This window comes from Helianthus annuus, chromosome 16 (genome assembly GCF_002127325.2).
Source record: "Helianthus annuus cultivar XRQ/B chromosome 16, HanXRQr2.0-SUNRISE, whole genome shotgun sequence".
Classification (NCBI taxonomy): domain Eukaryota; kingdom Viridiplantae; phylum Streptophyta; class Magnoliopsida; order Asterales; family Asteraceae; genus Helianthus; species Helianthus annuus.
Genome location: NC_035448.2, coordinates 136,587,501 through 136,599,449, shown reverse-complemented (window position 1 = coordinate 136,599,449; position 11,949 = coordinate 136,587,501). Strand labels below are relative to the sequence as shown.

General features: G+C 35.2%; 1 protein-coding gene across 3 annotated transcripts; it reads right to left on the bottom strand.

Moving 5' to 3' along the window:
• Nucleotides 1-2,441: 2,441 nt before the first annotated feature.
• Nucleotides 2,442-9,390, bottom strand: LOC110916121. 3 transcript variants are annotated; one of them, XM_022160879.2, is made up of 4 exons: nucleotides 8,999-9,385; nucleotides 8,785-8,878; nucleotides 3,434-3,897; nucleotides 2,442-2,912 (listed from the first exon to the last, which is right to left on the bottom strand). In XM_022160879.2, the coding sequence occupies exons 3-4, from the start codon at nucleotides 3,869-3,871 to the stop codon at nucleotides 2,757-2,759; spliced, it is 594 nt and encodes a 197-aa protein (XP_022016571.1). In that variant the 5' UTR covers nucleotides 3,872-3,897; nucleotides 8,785-8,878; nucleotides 8,999-9,385; the 3' UTR covers nucleotides 2,442-2,756. The 3 variants fall into 3 exon arrangements, with proteins under 3 accessions (XP_022016571.1, XP_022016573.1, XP_022016572.1); XM_022160881.2 differs by having other exon boundaries at nucleotides 2,487-2,912; nucleotides 3,434-3,893; nucleotides 8,999-9,390; XM_022160880.2 differs by having other exon boundaries at nucleotides 2,487-2,912; nucleotides 8,785-8,865.
• Nucleotides 9,391-11,949: the final 2,559 nt, after the last annotated feature.

Genomic DNA, 11,949 nt, shown 5'->3' with positions numbered 1-11,949 from the left:
AGAGTTGATAAAAAATGTAGAAGTTTTATAATACTAATTTAAAAAAAGTTGACGTTTTATACTAACACTTGATAAAAAATGTAGAAGTTTTATAATATTAATTATAAAAAATATTGACGTTTTATAATAATAATAATTAACTAATAAAAATGTTGCCATTTTTCTAAATATATTAAATAAAAAATGACATTTATATACCTTCCTTTTATAACAATAAATAATAATAAATATAAATGTTTATATTTTTTTTATTTTAACAACAATTTAAAAAATATATATATAAAGTTTTTTTTAAATAATATTTCATCCCAATGAAAACCCACACATCCCCCCAATTTTATTCCACACAAAAGAGCCAATGATTGGGCAATCAATGGCTGACACCCAATCATTGACAATTAATAGGATGTGTGAAAAAGTAACCAAAAAGTAAACGTATAGGGCAATGAGGGGCTTATCAGGCTTATAGGGCAATGAGGAGTGTATAGGGTTAGGGGATGTGTGGATAAATTTAGGGGATGTGTGGATAACCAGACCCATCTAGAATAATTGGTTATTATTAGACTATATAACCATACCCCACATACTAACTATCCACAGTTTGATTATTTGTTTTAGATCCTGCCACTATTTGAAGTTTAAAAACATAAAACTCATGGTCGTTTGACTGATCTTTTTTTTTTTTTTCTTAAATAGTCGTTTGACCAATTTTTTTAATATATAACTATTTGATTGTTACAAAAGAGTACGTAGAAGCATAACCCAATCAAAGATGTCATGTAGGCTTGTACACTTAAATACCTCACCATGTGATGACACATCAGCACTAGACTAAAAATTGGCTCAATTATGGACAAAAAGACGAAAATGGCGTGGGCATTTTGTTTAATCAACATCTAAGCCTTAAAATGATCTTTCTTGACATTTAAACCAAATATGTAACAGTTAGCGATTTAGGGTTTAGGGTTTAGTCGTTACATTTTGTATTAAAACGAGTTGACGCAAACCCGCGCGTTACGGCGGGACCAGATACGGTTCCGAAAATTTATTAAAATGGTGACGCTATTTTTAGATGTTCAAATTACATAAAAGCTAATAGAAAATTTCATATGCTGAGGACTATATGCAAAGATTTCATCACCGAGCAAAGAAAAAGGTTTGAAAAAACAAATTCTATGATGTTTTTTTGTATGATATAACTATATAAGATTTATGTCTTATAATATCTTTGTTTTTTGTTGGTTGAAATAATTGTTACCGCCTTACATGGATGTTTGACTGGTTTACCTTGGTGACTATACCTTTATGAATTTCTTTGTTGTTCACTTATTTGCCTTGGTAAATAACGGTGTTTAGGCCGACCCGTCTTCCCCATTTGCTATTTCTTTTATAAATTTAATTTTACTTTGAGTATATTATAGTTCTCAATGTTGGTGATTTGGAACAGTTCTTGTGGCTTTTCAACTAAATCACAACAAGCATTGCATACTTGGAGTTATTCAACAAAAAGATTGGCAACTGGATTGATGATGAAAATGTGAAGTTCGCTAAAAAGAGAAATGGATCAAAGGAGAAACTTTCTGTCGTAAGATATAAGGTATACACACACCACAAACCCTAAAACAACTATGAGGCGATAAAACAAACGCACCCGCTGCTAATAAAATCACTAAACAGGTGACATTAATAAATATGGCATCTTTACAACCTGTGATCATTTTCATAACATAAAACATTCTTCCTGAAGACAAACCATTGTTGACAAAGACATGCAATTGTTCCAAAAGATAATAGACAAATCCAAAAGACACAACTGATCCCAGACAGATACTAAACCACTTAAACAAAAGACACATACCCTAACTAAGCCTGCTGTTAGAATGAATGTACGTTTAGGATAGAATGAGCGTAGGTTTAGGATAGAATGATCGACCTGATCCGAAGGTTTATTGATAGAACATAGGTTTAGGATCGAATAAGCGCCACACAATAAATGATCTTTACACCCAATGTACTTATTAAAGTTAAAGGTTAACAACTGATCATGAACCCAAAAAGGTCAAAAGATTTATTGGACAAGAGCAAAAGTTACAATGCTTTCTCGTTTTTCTATGAATTTTATTTTAATTTAATTAAAATACAAATACAAATAAAGTATTTTTAATCATTTTCAGGCTTAAAATATCATAAATATACTTTTAACAAACAAATTATACAAGTGATCTTTAAGGTCTCCAAATGTACTTTTTTAGAAGTTCATTACTATAGGTTTTTGGCACTATAGCAAAATTATGTATAACATAAAGATGGAGTTTGATTCGGCGTTATAACGCAATGTAATGCATCCCTCTAATGTGCTTCAGCTTCTATGCACCGTTATAATCCAGTTTGAGCAGCTATTGAAATACAATTAGATGCATCTATGTGATATAATTTTGATGTGCCATGCAGTTCGATTCACAAGTTTGCACAGATGAGCCATATAATTCATTACAATCAGTAATCAATACGTGGTGTGCTGTTGTAATCAAGTTCTATGCACAAATTTACCAACAGTCCACCAAACCGCATTACAATGGTGCATCAAAGTATGTTAACAGGGGTGTATCAAACCCCATGATGATATAAAAATCAAAATCCCAAAATCTCCATACTAACGGCATACACAAATATAAACAGCCTAAAATCTCTCTTGAACCATCGCTTGCACAAAACTCTATGAAGCTACATACGCCATGAAAATTAGAAGCATCAGATCATTGGTCGTTGAGTGTCATCCCATATTCAGCTTTCAAACGCTTCACATTTCCATCTGCTTGCGCACCATCAATCAGATCATACTTCTTGTAGTTTGTTTTCAGGGTCTCGCTTTGCTGTTTATGTAGCTTCTCTTCTTCTTCTTCAAGTTGTAGCTGCACAAAAAGAAATAAACTTCATTTACTTGACATTTATACAATACAATATTTCACAGTTTAAACCAAAATACCAATTAGTACTTAGGGTAAAATGTCATTTTCGTCCCTAAGGTTTGACCATTTTTGCGACTTCCGTTCAAAGGTTTGTTTTGCATCTGGATCCAAAAGGTTTGAAATCTTGCCATTTTCATCCGGTTCGTTAACTCCATCCATTTTTCTCCGTTAAGTCAGGAGTCTTTCCGTCTTTTCTGCCAACTTAAAAGAGCAATTTGGTCTTTTTTCAAGGGTATTCAGTCTTTTTACATAAAGTGAAAAAGACCAAATTGCCCTTTAAGTAAGCAGAAAAGACAGAAATATCCCTGACTTAACGGAGAAAAATAGATGGAGTTACCAAGCCGGATAAAAATGGCAAGATTTAAACCTTTTGGATCCGGATGCGAAAAAACAAACATTTGGACGACAGTCGCGAAACTGGCCAAACCTCATGGACGAAAATGGCATTTTACTCTAGTATTTACCTTCATTATATATTGAGCCTCAGCAGCATGTTTCTTCGTCAGATCCTTAATCTTCTTCGCCAGCTCAAAGTTTTGCTGACTTGGATCCATCCAACGGCACACAATAGTTCTCTGATGCTTCTTGGGCCGGGCCTCAAACATTTCAACTCGGGCTTTTTGGGCTCTCACGGGCCTGGGCATTCCGGATATCATAAGAGGAGAATCACCCATCTCACAGATGATTTCTTCAGCCTGTTTGGCTGATTCCATCTCCACCAGCGCAGCACAAACACCGCAAGACGCGAAATACGTGGGAACGAACTGAACGTCTTTCACATTCCCAAACTGATTGATTGCATTTTCTAAAACGGCTTTCGTGACCTGAGGGGATAAGTTGTCGATGTAAATCGTCTTCTTCACCTTCTCTTCAAACGCCACGTATTCAGTCGATGGCTCCATTAGGTAGTTATAGTGCCAGATATTATCTAATGTAAAAGATATTACCGTATTAGAAACCAAATTTGCACATGGATGTAAAAGAAACCAAATTCGGAGAGTACAAAAACAGGTTTCCAGATAGATAACAATATTCACAGAATCACGACCACATATTGTTTAAAAAAAACACCATAATTGAAACAGTGATCATGTAATCAAGTCCTGAAAACATAACAAGTTACTTATCACCTAAGATGTGAGGCATTAAAGACCACGCGAAAACCCTAACTACAAACGTATATAATCTTTACACCATATATTGATTCCTGAGGTTGAATATAAAGCTCCTACTTTAGAATAAACCCTAATTTAACATGAATCTATGAATTTTCAACCGTAAAATCAAAGTTTACTGCCAAATTTCTGTTCTCGCATAATTGTAAAACAAAACAATGTGCAAGAATCCAACTCTCACAAGTCACTACCGTTGATAATAATACATTTAAGAACATCTAAACCCTAATTATATTTGTACCCCTTCGTTTAAAAGTCAACTTGGTTAGAAAATACATATATACTTACATTATTCATAATACGAAAAGCTAGCACGAAGCTCTAACAATGCCGCACCCAAAACGACTTAACTGCATTCCGCTTCACGTTTTAAATCAAGAATTATTTAATTAATATTAACCCATCGCCACATTTTCAATTACCCATGCCCAATCAAATTACTTAACTAATATCACACCCCAAACAGCTTACTGCATACCGCCTCACAATTTTAAATCAAGAATTATTTAATTAATATTACCCCAGCATCACATTTTCAATTACCCATATCAAATTATTTAATTAATATTAACAAAACAAAAAATATTAAATTCTTACGAACCGCTTCCACGCCTCCGTTTTAGCAATCTCTCCATACCCCCAAATTCTCACACCACCACTCACAGCCCTCAATCTCTTGTAAACTAAGAAGAACCAATCATCCCATCAAAGGTAACAATTGAACTTATGTTCCTTCAATTCAATATGGTTTGTTTATATGATTTTTTTTTAATTTCCTACTCGCAGCACGATCACCATGACATCAATATTAAATCTTGAACATGCGCTCCAACATCCTGAAGAATATACAACAGAATTTGCACTTTGTTTTGTTTTAGATTATTTATTATTGAACATGCCTTCTGCACCCTTAGGAATTCATACCATATTCTGTTATTATTTGTAATCTGTGATGTTTCCTATGATTTTTGTATATAAAAATAAAAATTACCAGATTGTTTGTTGTTTTGATTGTTGGTGTCAAAAGGCATAAAGTATTCAAAGATTTTTGCTCTGCAAATTATTTTCAACATTAAGTTTTTGAATTAAATTATCCTTTTTAATATTGCAACTTGCAAGACATACCCCAAGAATTAAAATGATTATTAATCCAATATATTGTGCATTTATGAGAAAATTAACACTGTATCTCACCGACTGTATACCTGTTTAGAACTGAGATAGTTTTGGAAAATAGAAATCTATACCAGTGTTCATTGTCTATTTTGAAAAAAAAGATAAGATAGTGAAAAAGAAAAGAAAAAAGATTAAAAAAAAGTTTCTTAAAATTAGAAGCATAGTCACAGGATTCGCAGGCCTCCCCCACGTACCGCGAATCAGATCGCCCGTACCAAAATCGGGTACATAATCAAACTGAACACTGCGGGTTCACGATCCGGATCGGAAAAATTTTCGTACCCGGTTGTCACTAAATTCATTCCGAATCATATAAAAACGCGTTTCCAATTGACTAATTCTGCGTTTCGGAACGCTCCGATACGCGTAGCGGAAATGAACAGGTTGATTCAAGCTAGTAATTAGACTTTTAGAATGTGAATTAAAATCTGACTGTTCGATTACGTCGTTACATGCTCTTCTTTCCCGTTGTTTTTTAAGGGTGTCAATTCACACCTGGGTATGTATAGATATTTATTATAAAATGTGTTATTTTAAACTGGATTTTTTTTGAAAAAAATTTATTAACTGTTTTGTATACGATACAACGTACCAAACTATATGGTACACCGTCCCGCGTACCAAATTGGCGTTCCGAATGAACCTACTCCGCTTCGTACCGAATTTTAGAGATGCACAGACCACGCATAGTTATTAAAGGCACTAGGCACACTCAAGGCGCATAGGCTTCGCCTGGGGCCTAAGCGCAAAAAAAGCGAGGGCCTGAGAAAAATAAAGCGCATAATGAAACAAATTTAAAAATATTTTATGTATTAGAAAAAAGAATACTATTCTTCAAATAAAATAAAGAGTAAAATGCCCGGATAGTCCCTGTGGTTTTGTAAAGTAACACTTATAGTCCCAAACTTTTGGAAATTACACTGGTGCTCCCTGTGGTTTGACAGTTTGTTACTCGGATGGTCCCTGAAGTGGATGGGGGTTAGTTTTCTCCGTTAAGTCCATCTGAAATTACTTATTTACCCCTTGCTTTTATTAAAATATAAAAAAAAAATCACACACATGTATATAAACAGTCACTTTGACTCTCTCTGTCTCTATCTCTCTCTCAAGAAAAGCCCTACCACCACCTACCATCACCAGCACCACCACTGCCACCACCACTGCCACCACCACCTGCCACCACCCTCACACCACCATCCAACCCCACCTGCCATCACCATCCAACCCACACCGTGTGCGGCCTCTCCACCATCAGCTTCTCGCACAAATGCGAGCCGGTAAAACCTCCGGCGCCGATCATGCATATTGTCATCTTAGTTATCGTGTTTTCGTCTAGATCTACTCTTGCCGTTGCCATTTCTCTTCACGTTTATCTGAAATTGTAAGGTTAGTGTCTGTTATTGTAGCTTTGGCGACTAGATCTGGTATTCCGATCAGATATTCCGGTGACGATGGTGGGAGTTTGAGGCGGTGGAAGGTATTTAACGGTTCACAGTTCAAATATTTCAGTGTGTAAAGTGGATGCTTTAGAGATTTGATTGGCTACGGTCACGAGTACGGTCGTGTACGTGTGCACTAGTGATCTAACGATGTGGAGACGGTGATGTTACCGATGACCCTGTTCCGATTTGGCAGTGGTGGGCCGATCTCGATTTTAGGTTCATGAGTTTTCTAAACCCAATTTCAATTTCAATCACTAGATTTTTGAAAAATGTTTTGACGTCTGTTACTCATCAAGAACCAATGGAAGATATTGTTCTTTACCTTTTTCTATTGTTAGTTTTCATATCCAGATTCATATGTGATTCAATTTTATGTAATGGAATCAATTGGATTTTAAATTCTTTGAGTTTGCTGGAACAGTTTTAATGTTTGATTGTCTGGTTATTGAATGAATTCTTTAGTTTTAATGTTTTAATTTAATACTGAGGGCATCTTGGTCATTTTACATAGATTTAACGAAGAAAACTAACAGACATCCACTCCAGGGACTATCCGAGTAACAAACTGTCAAACCACAGGGAGCACCGGTGTAATTTCCAAAAGTTGGGGACTATATGTGTTATTTTACAAAACCACAGGGACTATCCGTGCATTTTACTCTAAAATAAACAAAGTCTATAATGTAACACTTTATATCATCTAATTAGTACCAAAATATAGTGTATTAGTGTTATAAAGTAGTTTTCCTTGAATAAAAGTAGAAATCTGGCTAGAATCTTGTTGGAATTTAGAGAATTTGGCCGGAAGCTCTACGGAATCTAGGAATCTTGCCGGAATGTGCGCCTGAACCATCACCTCAAGAATTAAAGCGCAATTTCCTCGACTGAAAGCGCAACTGCCTCGCCTCGCCTGAAAAATGGGCCTAGGCGCAAGAGGCGATGGCTTTTAACAACTATGAGACCACGTACCCGTTTTCGTTCCGGATACCGGAGCGAACCGCAATCCATGTGACTATGATTAGAAGTACTTTGGTTAGATGTCTATGACTTCATAATTATGCCTATTATTATCACTGCTTAAACCATGGATTAATGTTCTTTTAATTCTATTATTTTTGCTCTGATGAATTTTTTTTTCAAAACTTTAGCATAACCTTAAAAAATCTCCAAATTTATGATCTTAAAAGAAAGGTAATATTATTTAAATGTTGAAGCCGGTTATTTGTTATAACGTTTTGCTGTATGCCAATGCCATATATAGCATTTGTATGAGTTAAAACATGTATAGAAAATAAAACACAAATAGATCCTTTTAATTAAAACCTATTTCACCTTACATTTTCAACATTCCACGCAACACACAGATTGCATCAACTCGATTTAGAACAAAGAGCATCTAGTTCATACTTCATACACAAACCAAATTTGCACGTAAATGTAAAAGCAACCAAAGTCGGTGAGTACAAAAACAGTTTTCCAGATAGATCACATAAAAAACTACAGTGATCATGTAATCAAGTCCTAAAAACATACAGAGTTGCTTATCACTTAAGATGTGACTATGTGAGGCATTAAAGGCACCGCGAAAACCCTAACTACAATGTATTTAAACTATACACCATTTTTTCATTTCTTGATCACTAAGGTTGAATACTAGAATGAACCCTAATTTAACATGAATCTATAAATCTCAACCCTAAAATTAAAGTTTATTGCCAAATTTCTGTTCTCACATGATTGTAAAACAAAAGAATGTGCAAAAATCCAACTCTCACCAGTCACCACCGTCGATAATAACACATGTACGAACATCTAAACCCTAATGTTAGAACAAAGAGCCTCTAATGCATTCTTTCCATTACATTCTCCTACCAGTTCATTTAAAATAACGCATGAGAACTGAACAGGCTACAAATGCAACCTATTATCGTTGAAAAATACCTAAATAAAACCGAAACCCTAACCCTATAAAATCGCAAACAATCGGAACAAATTAAACAATTCGATAGATGAAAATAGTACCTGTGGAAGTTCGATCGGTGATGGTGTGACGTCAGCAGCGGCGATACCGGCAATGCTATTCCGGCGATCTACTGTTCAGATCTGAACCGTAATACTAAGAGTAAAATAAACCACGGATAAACACAAAAGATATTCGTTGTGTATCAATGTTTAAAAAACATCAAAAACAAACAATCCATAAACTATTTTTAATCGGAGAGATTGGTAATCTAACCTTGAATCCGAGCGATGATTTGAAGATCTATGAAGATCCGTAAAGAGCAGAGCGAGAGAGAGAGGGGAAACCCTGGAGATAGATGGATAAGTGATTTTTATGTCGGGTTAAAACTATATATACGGACAACAAAAATTGGACCCATATTCGATAACCGGGTATGCATAACCCGATACTAAGACCGAACGTAGTGGGGCGTTTTCTGCCTGGAATCTCGCCCGAAAACGCCCGATCACGCCCCGGTGCCGCCCCCTAGGCGTTTTCCGGCGTTATTTGCGAAAAAATGGACGTTGGCGTGATTTGAAAAACGCCGGAACTTGATTTCTTTGCCCAATTGAACCTTGCCATGTGTGTATACTTAGTTTTAATTAAAAAAAACAAAAGAAATTAGTTTTAATTAGAAGGTGATTTAAAAAACAAAAGTTGCAGGTGGTTTTGTGGGTGAAAGGAAGAAGAAGGTGATTTTTCATTTCAGTCCTTGCATTTTTATTGTATTTAAAAAAAAGGATTTAAACTTCAAAAGTCCTTAAAAAAGGATTTTGCATTTCAGTCCCTAAAGTTTTAATTAGTTTTAATTTGATTTTGGCAATGTAATTTTTTTTACTTTTTTTGGTTTTTTTATTTCTAGTATTGTATTTTTTTAATTTAATAAAGTATTTTAAGTTTTTAATTAAAAATTAATAATTGTGTAATGATTGGAAGGGGCGTTATTGGGCATTATTCCCACTACGGCACTTTTGCAATAACGCCCAATAATGCCCTCATGCTGACTGGACTGCCACATGGCAGAAAACGCCCCATGGTGGGGGCATTATTGAGCTAACCACTACGCATGGTCTAAAGGGAAAAAGAATTTGAGTAGGAAAACACTAAAATTGATAGCCTAGATACGTGTCATGAGGTAGGGTATTTTGTTGCGGAGCTTTTAACTTTAAACTTTTAAATAATAATTCTTACTCAATAAAAAGTCTCGTTTGGTTGAAGAAGCTTGAAACTTTTAGGTTAGAAGCTTGAAACTTTTAGTTGAACGCTCTTACTAGTAGCGTTTAGAAGGAGCTACAAGCTTTTAGGGAAAAATGACTATTTTAACCTCTAAAGATAATTAATTTTTTAATGCACAAACTTTTTAATTTTTTAATTATGTCTAATTTGATCATTTTGTACATTTTATTAAAAGCTCCAGCTACTCTGCCAAACACCGACCAAATATATCTAAAAAGCTACAGCTACTAGCTACCAGCTACAACTACCAACCATCAGCTACTTTTGCCAAACATACCCGTAGTATAGATTAGGGGGGAGCAAATTAACCACCATAACCGAACCATAACCGACATAACCGAACCACTAATAACCGATAACCAATATAACCAATGGTTATGGTTATGAAACTTTGTATAACCGCTCAATCGGTTATGGTTATGGTTATGAAGCTTTGGTTAACCGATATAACCGAAACCGAACCGAACTTGTGATGTTAACTTTATATAATGGATTTGTGTTTTACAAAACCATATAGAGAGTTTTTACTAAGATAAAAGTATGTTAGTAACAAAATGATCTTGATGTAGATGCCATTTATTTTGATAAAGAACTAAGGTGTTATGGCCATAATTGTTTTCATTTGAGAATTACCCTATTAAAAAGAACCCTAAATCAGTAGCTTAACCAAAAATTTTAGTCTCCATTATCTTATAAAATAAGCTCAAGCTAAGTTCAAATCGTGCACAACCCTATTTATTTCAAACCTTGCTTGGTTACTTAACCGAAATTAACCAAAACCGAACCATAACCGATTAACCGTAACCGAAGTTTGGTTATGGTTATGGTTACCAAAACTTCATAACCGAACTAGCGGTTATGGTTATGGTTAATAGTAAAAACCGAACCAAACCGACCCATGCACACCCCTAGTATAGATATAGATGATCAAACTAAAAAAAGGAAGTTAGAAAATGAAAAAAAAAATTCAAAATAAAAAAGCATAGCAGAGATTCGAACATGCGGCTACACATATCAAAAGCCTTAAGAAACAACCACCATACTAACTTAACTTTAATTACCAAACGCGGACCATTTATTATATAATTTAGATTTGGTCGGTGGCTATGATGTGGCAGCTTCCGACCATTAGTTTTAAGAGTATACTAGATTTTTGCTATAGGTCGCGCGTTGCGACGACGAATCTTTAGTTGTTTATAGCTGGTGGCACGTTATTTAATGCATTAACCATATGGAACGCGTGTTTTTATGTCACACCCCAACCGATGGCGGAAATATCGGGGCGCGACACTAGGCGAACCAGATTGCTCAAGAGAATCCATAACAACTACATATTACCAATATTTTTAACATTCATTGTCCCATACCAACGAACAAATATTCAACACATAATTATTACAGACAGCGAATTCTCAAAAGCAAAACAAGTCCGACAACCTAGATTTCTATTAGTGGAGTTTCTAGACTGCCTATCTTGATTCCAGCATGGCATAACATCAACCTGTCACATACGTTAAAATAAAGTCAATACATAAAATGTAAAGGTGAATACACAAGTTTGCATAGCATATAGTAGTAAAAGCTTTTAAGCATAACCAGCATGTATCACGTAACGGGCGAAACAAGTAACTATCACACAATGATTACAACTTAACCACGAGACTGCGTTGTAGAGTATGCATGACACATGTCCAGCGAACACGTGAAGTAAAGTGATGTGATCCCTAGCAACCCCTGTCCACGACAGGTGCTGTGTCCAAACTATAGTATTATCGTTGCTAGAGGCGGTATAGTGTAACACTGTATAAGCATAGTACAAGCATTCATAGATCACGTATAGCATGCGGGGGCGGTTAGCGTTGTAAAGTGTTTGCTTTGCGTGTTGTGTTTTGATAGAGAACGTATGTAACACCCAAAAGTGCGTTAAAAGAAAATGGGTTCGAGTATAC